The sequence below is a fragment of the Heteronotia binoei genome, chromosome 5 (genome assembly GCF_032191835.1).
Source record: "Heteronotia binoei isolate CCM8104 ecotype False Entrance Well chromosome 5, APGP_CSIRO_Hbin_v1, whole genome shotgun sequence".
Lineage (NCBI taxonomy): Eukaryota > Metazoa > Chordata > Lepidosauria > Squamata > Gekkonidae > Heteronotia > Heteronotia binoei.
The window spans coordinates 10,357,807-10,373,555 of NC_083227.1; the positions used below are offsets into that span (position 1 = coordinate 10,357,807).

General features: G+C 50.5%; 2 protein-coding genes across 2 annotated transcripts in view; both read right to left on the reverse strand.

Annotated features, from left to right (window-relative positions):
• The window catches only part of LOC132571674 (class I histocompatibility antigen, F10 alpha chain-like), a 31,980-nt gene extending 20,972 nt beyond the window's left edge, over positions 1–11,008 (reverse strand). Inside the window, exon 1 of the mRNA XM_060238465.1 lies at positions 10,933–11,008. Within this exon, the coding sequence (XP_060094448.1) occupies positions 10,933–11,008 (76 nt within the window). The remainder of the gene's footprint in view (positions 1–10,932) is intronic.
• The window catches only part of LOC132571675 (H-2 class I histocompatibility antigen, D-B alpha chain-like), a 54,675-nt gene continuing 49,930 nt past the window's right edge, over positions 11,005–15,749 (reverse strand). Inside the window, exon 11 of the mRNA XM_060238466.1 lies at positions 11,005–11,197. Within this exon, the coding sequence (XP_060094449.1) occupies positions 11,005–11,197 (193 nt within the window). The remainder of the gene's footprint in view (positions 11,198–15,749) is intronic.

Genomic DNA, 15,749 nt, shown 5'->3' on the forward strand with positions numbered 1-15,749 from the left:
GAGTTGTCCTGGAGAAAACAGCTCCCTTGGAAGGTGGAGTCTATGGCATTTGAGCACCCCTGAGCTCCTCCCCCTTCCTCAGGGTCGACCCCAAAATCCCCAGGAATTTCCCACTCTGGAGTTGGACTGAAAAGACTCCCTTCTTCAGAAGAAAGCAGAACTGTCTGTGCATTCATTTTAGCCGAAGATATTATTAATCTTTGCCGAATTTGGAGAAGGATCTGCAGGCCCACCGAGCTTCACACACCAAACACATTTGTTATTTAAGTCGTCACCCCCCACCCCCAATTCAAAGTTACTTCTATCATTAGAAACAGCAGGGCTTTTCGTTTAAAGCAGGAACGCACAGGAACGCAGTTCTGCTTGGCTTGGCATCAGCTAGGGTGGCCATAATGTCTGAAGGCCAGCCAGGGACACCTGGGGGGGGGGGGGAAGGTAGGGGTGTGTTTCGAGCCCGTCCCTGTGGCATCGGTCCCATCGTTGTGGGACCCAGGGGGCCGGCGCAGCGGCACGCCGAAGCAGCCTGTCACTAATAACACAGGTCGAGATGCAGGACAGGAACCCGGAAGTGACCGACAGGCTGCTTCAGCGGGCCGCTGCGCCGGCCCCCTGGGCCCCACAACGATGGGACCGATGCCACAGGGACGGGCTCGAAACACTCTATAACCCCTCAAAAGAACAGCAGTGTAGCTCGCTTCCCCCGAGCCCTGCCGCCATAAGCCTCAAGGGGGCTCATTTTGCGGCATCTCCCGGCGGGAGGGTGGCACCCGCACGGGACACATATCAAATGAAAGAGGGGGCGCAGGGCTATCAGAAACAGCTGGCGGAGGGAGTCGGGAGACCACCCCACTGGGGGATCCACACCCCGAAAGTGATGAAGGTGGCGCAGATAGAGCCAACAGAGCAAACAGGACAAAATAAATAGGCTGCATTATGCAGCACAGTTGAGAAAGTGCCTTATCCCATATACTGATGAAGTAAATACAGGATCTGAGAACAAAATTGCACCAGAAGACACAAACACAAAGCTCCCTTACACTGAATCAGTGCTTGGGTCCACCAAAGTCAGTATTGTCTACTCCAGTCACAAACACAAAGCTCCCTTACACTGAATCAGTGCTTGGGGCCACCAAAGTCAGTATTGTCCACTCCAGTCACAAACACAAAGCTCCCTTACACTGAATCAGTGCTTGGGGCCACCAAAGTCAGTATTGTCTACTCCAGTCACAAACACAAAGCTCCCTTACACTGAATCAGTGCTTGGGGCCACCAAAGTCAGTATTGTCCACTCCAGTCACAAACACAAAGCTCCCTTACACTGAATCAGTGCTTGGGGCCACCAAAGTCAGTATTGTCTACTCCAGGGGTGGCCAGAGGGAGGGAGGGAGGGAGGGAGGGAGGGAGGGAGGGAGGGAGGGAGGGAAGGAAGGAAGGAAGAAAGGAAGGAAGGAGGGAGGAAGGAAGGAGGGAGGGAAGGAAGGGAGGAAGGAGGGAGGGAGGGAAGGAGGGAAGGAAGGAAGGAAGGAAGGAAGGAAGGAAGGAAGGAAGGAAGGAAGGAAGGAAGGAAGGGAGGGAGGAAGGGAGGAAGGAGGGAGGGAGAGAAGGAAGGGAGGGAGGAGGGAGGGAGGGAAGGAGGGAAGGAAGGAGGGAGGGAGGGAAGGAAGGAAGGAAGGAAGGAAGGAAGGAAGGAAGGAAGGAAGGAAGGAAGGAAGGAAGGAAGGAAGGAAGGAAGGAAGGAGGGAGAGAAGGAAGGGAGGAGGGAGGGAGGGAAGGAGGGAAGGAAGGAAGGAAGGAGGGAGGGAAGGAAGGAAGGGAGGGAGGGAGGGAAGGAAGGGAGGAGGGAGGGAGGGAAGGAAGGAAGAAAGGAAGGAGGGAGGGAAGGGAGGAGGGAGGGAGGGAAGGAAGGAAGGAAGGAAGGAAGGAGGGAGGGAAGGAGGAAGGAAGGAAGAAAGGAAGGAAGGAGGGAGGGAGGGAAGGAAGGAGGGAAGGAAGGAAGGGAGGAGGGAGGGAGGGAAGGAAGGGAGGAGGGAGGGAGGGAAGGAGGGAAGGAAGGAGGGAGGAAGGAGGGAGGGAGGGAAGGAAGGGAGGAGGGAGGGAAGGAAGGAAGAAAGGAAGGAAGGAAGGAGAGAGGGAAGGAAGGAGGGAAGGAAGGAAGGGAGGGAGGGAAGGAAGGAAGGCCGCCCCCTCCCGCCAGCCGCCCCCCCCGCTTTTGGCCCCCTCCCTCCCTGCCCTGCTTACCTGCTTCCAGGGCGGGTCCGGAGGCTGGGGAGGCGGCGGAGAGTCCGGGGAGGCGGCGAAGAGGCCGGCGCTGGTCGCTGGAGGCCTCTAGGGACCAGCGCCGGCCTGTCCGCTTCCGGCGCTGGCCTCTGGAGGCCTCCAGGGACCAGTGCCAGCCTGTCCGCCGCTTCCCCGGCCTCCGCCACCGCCGCCGGGCCCCGCGCGCGGGCGGGGAAGGCGGCGAGTGAGGGAGGGAGCATCCCTGCGCATGCGCAGGAGCCCTGCGCACGCGCAGGGACGCTCCCTCCTTCACTCGCCGCCTTCCCCGCCCGCGCGGCCCGCTGGCTAAACCGGGACCTCTAATGGTCCCGGTATAGCCAGCCCGGGAGCCGGGAATTGGGGGCCAGAACCAGGACTTTCCCGGGAGACCGGGACGGTCTGGCCACCCTAGGTGTGGCCTAATATGCAAATGAGTCCTTGCATGAAACAATGGCAATGTCGGGGGTGTGGCCTAATATGCAAATGAATTCCTGCTGGGTTTTTCTACAAAAAAGCCCTGGGTCTGGAGAAGGCAAAACTTTCAATGTTGAACTTTCAGATTTCACAAACAAGAAAACAGGACGCCTGCCTGAAGTGAAAAATGAAATGAAAGAAGGTCCTGGCAGAAACTAGGCATTTACTTCATTGAGCACCTGTCCTCCTTGCTCAGACTGGAGAAGGATCACTGGATGACAAAACTACACAAGAAAGGCCAGTAAAACACATCCAACAAACAATGCAAACGACACTTCATTTTACCATTAGAGAAACAACTAAATGAAAAGTATAATCACCTGACAAACTAATCAACATGAGGGGGATAAATAAAAAGGGGGGACACCGGTAATTTCTCCACTGATAAGCTACAATTCTGTTCCCCTTGTTTTAAAAGGCGCCTTTCCAAACAATTCCATTTCAATACATCCCAAAGGCCTTTCTGAACAGTCACAAAACATTCAGAACCAGAACAAAAAACGGATAAACCCACCAGACACTTGGAAAACACGCTCTACTAAGGATAATAAGATGTCTGAAACTGGGGAAATATATATATTAACTAGCCCAAGGCCAAGGCAGAAAGGTGAGTTTTCACTCAGTGAACACCTGGCAAATCTCTGCGGTGAGGGCAGGCCCTAAATGAGGTGCTGCCACTGAGAAGGCCCTGTTCTGGAGACTGCTCACTCACTGGCTGCAGAAGACAGGGGCACAAGGAAAAGGCTCTCTCCCCAAAAGCATAACGGATCAGCAGGTACTTTTACATATTTATTTTAGCAAATTCAGTAGATGCTTTCTTTTAGCATAGCGTATCAGAGGTAACCAACATTAATGGCCTGGAAGGAAGAGAACTGTCCACACTTCAGGGGCTGGAGACACCCCACAATTAACATCCCCTCAGCCACGGAAGATCCACCCCCCTCTCTGCTCCCAGGGGGAAGAGAGAGCATTTCCCATGGAAGGTGTACACAGAGCCTTCCCCTCAATGAGCAGGGAGGGGCATATCTGAGGGGCCTATGAGGAAATGCTCAGAATTATTACTATTATTCCTATTTATAACCCACTTTTGTAAGGGGCAGGAGGCAAACCACAAGTGTTAGATATTTATTTTATTCGGTTTTTAGCCCGTCCTTCCCATAGAACAGGCTCAGGGCGGGTTACACAGTGAAAACAGTAAAAGACCAATTTAAAATATATAAAATCTAAAATTACAAAGACTAAGATGACAGATTTTGCCTCACAGACGTGACCTACTGTCCAGGTCCAGCAAATCTCTGATCCCAGTCCCCTGTAACGTAGACACAGCACCTCCATCTTCGATGGATTCAGTTTCAGCCAGCTCTGTTGCAACCAACCAGCCACAGCTTGCCAATTCCTCCGGGGCCAAATTCGGGTGGCCATCCATCAGCAGATAGAGCTGGGTGTCATCTGCATATTGATGTCACCCCAGCCCATACTGGGGTGATCTGGGCAAGGGGGTGCATATAGATGTTGAATAACACTGGGGAGAGAATTGCTCCCTACGCCACACCACATTGTAATGGGTGCCACTGGGACAGTTTACCCCCAAGCGCCACCCTTTGTCTCCGACCTTGGAGAAAGGAGACCAGCCATTGTAGGGCCAGCCCCTGTATCCCTGTGTTGGCGAGGCGGTGGGCCAAATTTCATGATCAACCATATCGAATGCTGCTGTCAGATCAAGAAGAACCACAAGCGCCGAACCGCCTCGATCCAGATGCCCCCGGAGATCATCCACCAAGGCGACCAACACCATCTCCGTCCCATGGGCAGGGCGGAAGCCGGACTGGAAGGGATCCAGGACAACAGCGTCCTCCAAGAAAGCCTGAAGCTGCGTTGCCACCACCCTCTCCACTACCTTGCTCAGGAACGGCAAGTTTGAAACTGGGCGGTAGTTTGCTAGAACCGTAGGGTCCAGGGATGGTTTCTTCAGGAGAGGAGAGACCACTGTCTCCTTCAAGGCCTCCGGAAATGCCCCTGTTGAGAGGGACAAGCTGATGATCTCCCTCAGAGGAGTTTGGATGCCGTCACTGCAGGCTTTAACCAGCCATGACAGAGAAGGAGCAAGTGGTGGGTTTCACAGCAGCCAGGGTCTTGTCAACTTCATCCTGGGAGAGCAGGCTGGAATGGTCCAAAACTGGACCTGAAGACAGGCAAGGGACTTCCAGCTCCATTATTGTATCAATTGTGGCTGGAAGGTTGCAGGAGAGAGACCTGATAAACTGCAGGGGAATCTAACAGGGAACCGCACAAGCAAAAATACATGACCATCAGTATGAAGCAGACTTTAACCCTCATAAAAGTCTCCTCCTGAGCCAGACATCATCTCACCCCAGCTTGGCTCTTTCTACAAGAACATCCTCCTGGACAACTCCATTTTGCAGAATGAAGGAAGCACCAGGGGACTCTCTAAAAGCCTCTGGCAAGCCACTGCATAGTGTGGGAGCCACCAGAGAGGATGGGGGTGAATGGGCAGCTGCTGGTTGAATGTACAGTTTCTTCAAACGATGCACAAAGCAGATTGAGTTCTCTACACCTCAGCTTTCAATAGTTTACAGATTTGCAGCTCCTCTGTGGTCTCTCCCACCAGAACAGAAACCATTTTGAGCAAAATCAGCTACAAACAAAGCAGGAAACCACTTCTGACACCAAGCACAGTGTGTGTATGAGGGTCTTCTTTCCCCTTCAAAAGACAAGCTCCTCTCCTTGCCCCAAAGACGCAGGAAGCCACAGTGGCCCACAACAAAAGCCAGGAAATGCCTTTCATTTAATTTATCTTGACGTTTTCAATGGCACAGCCTCTGTCTGTTCTTTGCTTCTTTCTCCTCTCACCCTCAGAGAGACACCAGCCACACGCACTGAAGCCCACAAAGCACCCATGACCTACACAGGAGGTTAGACAAAAGCTCCTGAGACCATGGCAACCCCCCCCCCCTCCGAGAAAACCTTTGGTGAGCTCAAAATCTTGCCTACTGTTTTGGAGGGGTTGGTCCAAAGAGAAGCCCAGTTGGCTCTCCTTGTCTACTACTTGCTGTGTTATATTTAGTAAGAATAACCCAGGTTTAAAAGGTATTACTTTGTTCAAAATAGGCTTAGTGCATGGATATCAATCTGCTTTATATCACCTTTCATTGTTGTTTCAGCCCAGTTAGCACTAACACCAGACCGCAACTTGTGATTCTTTTAATCTGCTAAAAAACATTTCCATGACTCTGCATACGAACTCACTGCCCACTTTCTCCAAATTTAGGACTGCTTGCCGTTCCATACTATTGTCTGATGAAGTGAGCTTAGAGCACACAAAACCTTATGCTCTGAATCAAACTTTGTTGGCCTCAAAGGTGCTCCTTGACTCTTGCTTTGTTCTACTGCTTCAGACCAACACAGCTGCCCAGCTGGATCTATCCGCTTTGAGAACAAACCTGAATAAGGGCAGGGGTTCATATTACATGGCTCTACAATTACTTGTAGATAGTGAACAATTCTAGAAATAGAACATCTGAAACGGCTGGAGAACTAGCCTATCATTGGATCGTGTCACGAGGAGAACATCTTTTTCAGAAATATTTCATATGAACTTTGGGATATAGTTGGACTCAGCGGTGGATTGGCCAGGGTGTTGGCTTGCCCAACGGCAAGTGGGTCCCTGATAAAGTGGGCCTCCTTAAACAGTAAACAGTATGTTAAAACTGTTAATGTTCTTTTAGTAGCTTGAAAACATAATAGAAGTTCCAATATGCAATTCCAATATGCAACTGTAATGCAATTAAAATTTACATTGTATTTAGGGTTGCCAGCCTCCAGGTGAGGCCTGGGGATTTCCCGCTTTTACAGCTGATCTCCAGCTGGCAGAGATACCAGCTCCCCTGGAGAAAATGCAATCTGTATTTACATTTAGTATCTACTGCATACTGCCAGTAAAATGTACAATATATGTACACTGTAATTACACACACACACAAATATACACACACACACACAAAGGTAGTCCCCTGTGCAAACACCAGTCATTTCTGACTCTGGGGTGACATTGTTTTCACGGCAGACTTCTTACGGGATGGTTTGCCATTGCCTTCCTCAGTCATCTACACTTTCCCCCCAACCCCCAGCAAGCTGGGAACTCATTTTACTGACCTCGGAAGGATGGATGGCTGAGTCAACCTGGAGCCGGCTACCTGAACCCAGCTTCTGCTGGGATCGAACTCAGGTCGTGAGCAGAGGCTCCGACTGTAGTACTGCAGCTTTACCACTCTGCGCCACGGGGCAGATAAACACACACACACATTTATTTTGCAAAAGTTTTAATTGTACCTTTTTTCCAGAGTGGTAAAGCAGCAGTACTGCAGTACTGTGATCTGAACTCTCTGCTCACGACCTGAGATCTATCCCAGCGAAAGCTGGTTCAGGTAGCTGGCCCAAGGTTGATTCAGCCTTCCATCCTTCCGAGGTCAGTAAGATGAGTACCCAGTTTGCTGGGGGAAAAGTGTTAAAGACTGGGGAAGGCAATGGCAAACGACCCCGTAAAAAGTCTGTTGTGAAAACATTGTGAAAGCAACGTCACCCCAGAGTCGGAAACGACAGGTGCTTGCACAGGGGACCTTTCCATTTTTCCACACGTATTTTTTGAAAATTTTATTTCTTATAAAAACTGTGGGTTCTTTGTCTCCTGGAAACCAATATTTGTAGACCCAGTCCGCCACTGGTTGGACTGCATAAGAACTGTATATTAGTTATGAAATTGACACGGTGGATGATTTCTTAAAAATATTTAAATAATTTTATGTGGATGATTTGATATTAAGGATATAATTACAATGTAATATTTTGTACACTAGTTTGAATACAGTATTTGAATTGCGAATATACTTAGTCATATTAGATGTTCTACACAATGGGAACAGACCCCATCTCCTCCTCCCCCCATACTAGTGCCAGCTGGGAACAAGATGCGCCCCAGTACAGCCCTGGCACACTCAGGGATTGTGGCACAGCTAGCAAATCAGCCTTGAAGTCAAGTCTGGAATAGTGATTAGAACGGTGCCAGTCTAGGATCTGGGAGGCCTGCATTCAAATCCCTCCTCTGCCAGGGAGTATGATCTGGACCAATCACACACTCTCAGCCTCACCCACCTTCACACTTCCACATCTCTTCCCAAAATGCCCTGCTGCAGCCTTCAGGGCCCAAAGAAAGAAAAGGAGGGAATCCCACAAAGACTACTGAAACCTCAAGAATGCAAAACCCACAGAGAACCACCAAAGGATTTCACATTTAGAGAAGGCAGAACTAACAATCCTGTGCATTTGGTCCTGGGATGCTACATTTTTAAAAATCCTGGTCTTCTCTAGTTTTGTAACTTTCCTGAAAATAGACAGTTTCCTTTATTGTTCTCAGCAGTTAGAATTAGGTGGGTGGTCGTGTCAGCCTGAAGCAAAGTTTGAGCCCAGTGGCATTTTTAAGATCAACCAAGCTTTATCCCCAGTATAAGCTTTCATATCATCACCAGCATTCAGGCAGAACAGAGGAGTCGTATTTGTGGGAGGACAATCCATGCCCAGCCCCAGAGATGTGAGCAGGGGGAGCTGGAGATGGGCACAGAAGAGGGCCACAGGTGCTGAAAGGGAACTGTATTTTCTACACAACGGGCACAGTCTAAATTTGGTCCTTGGATGCTAGATTTTTTTAAATCCTTGCCTTCTCTAGTTTATAACTTTCCTGAAAACAGACATTCCCGAGGTTTGAAAGGATCAACTTGGACTGCTGAGATGGTGGGGGGGGGGGGGGAGCAGTCAGGCACATAACATAGGAGCACACGAGGATGACCCCTTCCCAAACCACTCCTTTTTGAATAATTCACAACCTCTCCAGGTCCCGTCTTGCTTGGCCCAAACTCAGCTTCTGCAGGGGGGGGGTCTTCTTCCCTCCCCTCAAGCCCCGGCCACTGTGACGGGCTGCATGTTTATGCAAGGGTCAAAGACTTGCACTGGATGGAACTCTCAGTGAGTGACAGGTGGCAGAACTCACTGTGATTGGCCAACAGCCTCTAACTGTCAAACAGTGACAGTTGAGAGAGGCAGTTAGAGAGAGCTCGTCAGTGGGAGGGGCAAGGCTTTTTTTGAGCAGGAATGCAGTTCTGGCTGACTTGGTGTCAGGGGGTGTGGCCTAATAGGCCAATGAGTTCCTGCTGGGCTTTTTCTACCACAAAAGCCCTGTGTGAAACAATGGTGACACCAGGGGGTATGGCCTAATAGGCCAATGAGTTCCTGCTGGGCTTTTGCTACCAAAAAAGCCCTGGTGAGAGAAGCTGAAGCGAGTTGGAAGGAGCTAGCAGTCGCTCTTTTGGGAGGCTCTCCATTTTGTGACAGAGTGTTGTTACTGGAAATGCTTCAGTCTCCTCTAATCCTAGAAACCCCTGCCTATTTCACCCCTTCCCAGCCAATCTGTTTGAATAAATCGAATTCTGGGTTTTACAATAAACACTACCAGTGCCATTTATTTTTGTTTCTGACGGGTAAAATTCTGAACACCTGAGGTAGTGGGCAAGGTGTGACAGAAATAAAGTGGTCCGCTTTGCCCCTCCGGCCCTGGCTCGTCTCAGCCACATTTTTGGGCTGCGGCTCTAGGCCTCTCCATGAGGGGACACTTGGAACAGGCAAGTCATTGTAACTAAATAGAATCATAGAGTAGGAAGGGACCTCCAGGGTCATCTAGTCCAACCCCCTGCACGCTGCAGGGAGTATAAACAAAAATCACCCAGAGGTGGGTGGGCATTTGAAAGGTGTGCAAAGGCCCTTCCAGCCTTGGGAAAACAAAACTGGCATCTCCCAGCAGGTTCTGGAAGCCCAAACCAGGCCCCCTCCACCTTGCACAAGAAGAAAAAAGGTGGCTGAGCTGAGGCCACCTGATCCAGAATCCCCTTTCCAACTGCAGTCATTCAGATCATAGAATCATAGAGTTGGAAGGGACTTCAAAGTCATCTAGTCCAACCTCCTGCACGCTGCAGGGAGTATAAATAAAAATCACCCAGAGGTGGGTGGCTGTTCCAAGGGCATGCAAAGGTCCCTCCAGCCTCCGGGAAACAATACTGGCACCCCCCCCCCAGCAGATTCTGACCCAGAAGGCGGTTCTGGAAGCCCAAACCAGGCCCCCTCCACCTTGCACAAGAAGACAAAAGGTGGCCCAGCTGGATCTGACCATGAGGCCACCTGATTCAGAATCCCCGTCCCAACTGCAGCCATTCAGATCATAGAGTTGGAAGAGACCTCCAGGGACATCTAGTCCAACCCCCTGCACAATGCAGGAAACTCACAAACACCTCCCCCTAAATTCACAGGATCTTCATTGCTGTCAGATGGCCATCTAGCCTCTGTTGAAAAACCTCCAAGGAAGGAGAGCCCAACCTCATAGAATCACAGGGTTGGAAGGGACCTCCAGGGTCATCTATACCAACCCCAGTGGTTCAGGGAAGCCCCCCCCCCCGCAATAGTCTCACCACCCCACTCCACAGCTGACTGCTCCCAGAATGTTTCAATCAGAAAACCCCATGGAGGCCCTGCCTATTAGCCACCCACAGAGCCTGAGCTATCTCCTTCAACGCCTCCGGCCCTCTTTTTAGTCTCCTGAAGTCAGAGGCCATGACTGCATCTCGTGGCAGGGAGTTCCACAAGTCAGGAATGCCTTGACGAAGGGGAGCAATCCTCGGGACAGGCTGCAGCGAGCCCTCCCACCACCACCATCGCTTCTCCAGACTGGCTCCGAGTTCTCGTGCTTCCAGGCGGGGAAGGGGGGTTCTTATTTTTCATAAGCTTGTATAAAACTCCATCTCCCCCCACCCCAGTCGTTTCCCTCCTAAACAGAATCCTTCGCCCTCTCCCCCCAAGGCTGGAGCAACACCAGCCCTCCCTCCCAGCGGAGGAGAGACCTCCTGCCCGGAATCCATACGGGGAGGGGGGGTGACACCATTTAGGGGCGCTCCCCTCGCTTCCTATGAACCCCCCTCCCGTTTGCCAGGCCCCTGCTGCTGCCCCAGAGCGCTTCCAACCGCGCCCGCTAAAGGGAAGGGAGTCCCCAGAGAGCTTCTGCACACTCTTCCCAATGCAAATTCTGCGCTCCCCTTCACACCCACCCACACGAGAGAGCTTTTGGCCCCGGAAGGAGGGACTCACCGGAGCTCCCCACCAGCAGCAAGAGAAGGGCGACGCTCCCCAAAGGGGGCAGAAGGCGCCCCCAAAGCGAAGTCATCCCCGCAGCTCCAAACGCGCTTCTGCGCCCGCCGGGCTTGCAACGCACTTTCCCCGGACCCGGCTGGGAGGAACGCGCGGAGCGAGAGCCCGGATTGGCCGAGGGGGGAATTTCTCTCCAATCAGAAAGAGGATCCCAGGAAACGTCAGGAGTCGCCGGGCAGAGCCGTCGCCGGCAGCCTGAGCTCGGCTTGGAAAGGGAAAGAGAAAGTGGGCAGCGAATTTGGGTTGGGATTCCCCCCCCCACTCTTGACTCTGCGGCTGGGGGGGGGGGTGGCTGAAGCTCGCGCGCGGAGGCGGTGCAAAGATCGTTGCTGACGGGAAGGCAAGAGAAGCCTTTGCAAAACTCCGTCCCGGCCCAGGTTGCCTGGTGACCAGAGGGCGGGCAGGGGGGACGGGAGGTCAGGACCCCCCTTGGCCAGCGGGGCGGGCGCTGATTGGGTTCGTGCATTAGGAGAGGTTGCCCAAAGTCCTCCCATCCCCTGGAGAAGCTTTTTCTTTCTTTGCTTTTCAAGTATTTATTTCCTAGGATCTTCCCCTCCCCCTCTGAGCAGCTGAGCTTCCTTTCTGGGGCTCTTTCTAGCCCGACCTGCTTCGGTTAAGTTACCGCCACCCCTGCAGTGTAGTAGGGCACCTGCCGAAAACCAGGATTTGGGGCTGATGCCAAAGACTTGGGGGCTTCCTGATCCACCCTTAAACTTTCAAACTGTAGTAAGCCTGTGGGGGATAAAAGGCAGGAGTAGAGTTTCCTCTACTAGGCTGGCTGCTGGGGGTGGGGGGAACCGACCACATCAGGGTATAATATAGTGGCTTCAACGTACGGAAGAGGCAAGGTGGGAGTGAAGCATCAGCTTTTCATTGATTACAGCATCTTGAGGCATGCACATAAGAAGACTAGAACGAAATAGGAGTCGATTGCACCTTTAAGACCAACTGAGTTTTATTCAGAACGTAAGCTTTCGAGTGCCTGCACACTTCTTCAGACGAGGAATGAGGTACAGTGAGCAGAGCCACATATAGCTGGTGGGGTTTGGAATGCCAAGTGGTACAAAGTTAAAACCCAATAGCAGAATAGTAAAATTAACAAATTCAGAAGACCTTTGATCTGGGTTGCATTAGCGTGGGAAACCATCAAACAGTAACATGTCAGAATCTGAGATGGCCTGTTAATTATTCTGTTGCTAATAAACCTGGGTCAAAAAGAAGGCATTTCTTTCCTAGAAGTTTTTCCTGTCCAACTAATTTACCTTTTAACATGCAACATAAATATATACATCATTCTAGTTTGCCATTAGGAAAAAAATACATTAAAATATAGTGGGAGATGGGTTTAGTATATGTAATGAGATAAACAGCCAATATCCCTTGTTTGAGTCTGTCAGTACAAAAGCATTATTCTGATACACTATCCTAAAAGAGAAATACATTGGAATACTGTGGATATATTGCCATACTTGGTAAAAGTGGGTTTAGCATATGTAATGAGATTAAAAAAAACAAAACAACATCTCTGTTCAGTCCTGGGGAGGTGTTTGTTCCAAGTTTGTAATTCAGTAATTCCCCTCTCCATTCTAACTTAGTTTTATTCAGAACGTAAGCTTTCGTGTGCATGCACACTTCTTCAGATTTCAGACTACTTCTCACTTGAGTCTGCATACATTACACAAGGGGTTCTTCTACTGCTAGTGGCCCCGTGGCGCAGAGTGGTAAAGCAGCAGTACTGCAGTACTGTGATCTGAACTCTGCTCACGACCTGAGTTCTATCCCAGCGAAAGCTGGTTCAGGTAGCTGGCCCGAGGTTGACTCAGCCTTCCATCCTTCCGAGGTTGGTCAAATGAGTACCCAACTTGCTGGGGGGGGGGAGTGTAAAAGTCTGGGGAAGGCAATGGCAAACCACCCTGTCAAAAGTCTGCCGTGAAAATGTTGTGAAAGCAACATCAGCCCAGAGTCGGAAACGACTGGTGCTTGCACAGGGGACCTTTCCTTTCCCTCTTCTACTGCAGCCTGAAAAGCCGGGAGGGTTTTCTTGCATGTCCAGACGATGTAAAGGCGGCAATCTTTGCAATCTCTGCTGATTCCAGGAATGAGACCCAAATCCTTGGAGCATAAAATTGGCTTGCACAGCATCTCTGGCCCCCCAGCTTGGCCCAACATCCAATGGGGCCAAGTGGAAGGAGGCGAGAGAATATCCCCCAGACAAACTTAGGAGAGCAAGATCTCAGTGGCCACACTGCCTCCCCTTCCAAGGAATCCCTTGTGCAAAGATTAGGGGCTTTTCTGGCAGGATCCTTGGCCCAGATGCCGCTGGACGCTTGCAACACAAGCCAAGCGTGAGACTCCACAAGCTGCAGTTTTGGAGAAAGGAGGTGAGGGAGAAGTCAGGGCTGCACCTTATGAGCCAGGTTTTTGAGGGGTCTTTTTGGCCAAGGGCACCTGAACACCAAAAGCTGCAAGCCAAGGAGTGAGTTTCTCTGCCAGCCCTTCCTCCAAGGACTAAAGAGTAATATATATGGCTCTTCCCCCATTTTATCCTCACAACACCCTTCTGAGGGTGAGAATGACTGACACAAAGTCACCCAGTGGGTGCCATGGTAAGAGATAATTTGAACTCAGGTCTCCCCAAGAGCTCTGAGGCTGACAACGGAGCCACTCCACCACAATCACAGCAGCCTCTTTTGGATTCTGCTTCCAAAACCTGCTCAAATACAGCAAGCCAAAGCCAGGTGCAGGTTTCTGATTCATAACTCTGGTTTCCTTGGCAGAAATCCTGAGAGGCTCTAGTTTGGGGTCAGAAATTCAGCTCCATCTCTACCCTTGGTCCCATTTTCTGCTGCTTCTTCTGCACCCCACATTTCCCCCTCCACAAACACCTTCTCCTCAGAAATCTCGCTTGCATTCATTGGAACTGAAGTGGCCCTACCTGGAATCTTATTTTTAGGGATTTCACTTAGGTATATCCTCCTGCTCTCCCGCTATGGAGGTTTTGAGAGTCTACCAGAGTATGGATCCCAGCTGAAGCACCCTAACTTCTCTTCCCAGAATTAGTGGTTCTTCCTGATCTGTTTGTTGCTTTCCTTTCCCTTCTGACCTGCTCTCATCCAGGCAATGGGAACTTCTCCCGACTTCCCTCTCATCCCTTTCAAAGATACATCCTGGCCAGGGATTACGTCCTCTGGTTTCACAAAGTCTTCTCAATTCAGGTTCACTGAAGATCCAGTGTCCCAAACGGCCAGGGTGTCTTCTCGTTCAATTGTACAATTTCCCCAAAAGTTCTATATCCAAATGTGTGGTGCTGATTTGGATGCCACAAAAATGTGATTTCTCTGTCTTTGGGGCTCACAGGGGACTGTCCCAATCTCAAAGTAATGAGGCTCTCTGACTGTTCCTCTCTTTACCATAGGATGTACCAGCTGCCTTCACCCTATGCTCAGGAGCTCACTGAGGATGTGGTGTTATAGGCAAGGAATTTTTATAGTAGTGTTTCTTTCCCCCCACACTCTGTCTTGCCCTTACTCAGTCCAGTTTCCCATCATTTGGCTGAAGTGATTCACCTAGGAAGTTCTTTCTTTCTTTCTTTCTTTCTTTCTTTCTTTCTTTCTTTCTTTCTTTCTTTCTTTCTTTCTTTCTTTCTTTCTTTCTTCCTTCCTTCCTTCCTTCCTTCCTTCCTTCCTTCCTTCCTTCCTTCCTTCCTTCCAAATGATTGAAAGAAATATGTATTTTCACACTTTTCCCTAATAGCTGCCATTTTTGTTTCTCTGCCCCCTCTGCTGCTTGCAAAAATATCAAAAATATTGTGCAAAAACACACACTCTTGACTAGTTTATACAAAATAAAGTAAATTGTATTATGTCATATAATGAACAGCCTACAAAAGTAGGCATACATTCATACAGTAGAAATTAAAGCCAAACAAGAGTTTCAAATACAGTATTTCAGGGTCTCAAATACAGTATTATTTTCCAATTAAGATACTGAGATCGACGTTTGAGAGAGAACTTGGCTGGAAGTTTCAGTTGGCTTACGAGGTATCTGCAGGAGCAGCGGAACGCAATCAAAGCCGGAGTTTGCGTGAAAGCAAGAATTTTTCCTTCAGAAGTCAACAAGCAATGGAGTCAACAAGCAATAATAAAAAACTTTATTATTGAGTCTTAGTACTAGGGTGACCATAATGTCTGAAGGCCAGCCAGGGACACCTTGGGGGGGGGGAGGTAGGGGTGCACGTGCGCGAAGCTCGCGCACCGCCGGAAACAGGAAGTGACGTCACTTCCGGCGACGTCACTTCCAGTGATGTCATGCCACCGCCGGAAACAGGAAGTGACAGCACTTCCTGTGACATCATTTCCCCGCGTCACCTGCCAGAAACGGGAAGTGACATCACTTCCTGTGACATCACTTCCCCCAAATGACATCATTTCCCCCAAATGCCACTGCCGGAAACAGGAAGTGACTTCACAGTGACTAGGGGGAAGCGAGCTAGACTGCTGTTCTTTTGAGGGGTTATAGAGTGTTTCGAGCCCGTCCCTGTGGCATTGGTCCCATCATTGTGGGGCCCAGGGGGCCGGCGCAGCGGCACGCTGAAGCAGCCTGTCGGTCACTTCCGGGTTCCTGTCCTGCATCTCGACCTGTGTTATTAGTGACAGGAAGGAAGGAAGGAAGGAAGGAAGGAAGGAAGGAAGGAAGGAAGGAAGGAAGGGAGGGAGGGAGGGAGGGAGGGAGGGAGGGAGGGAAGGAAGGAAGGAAGG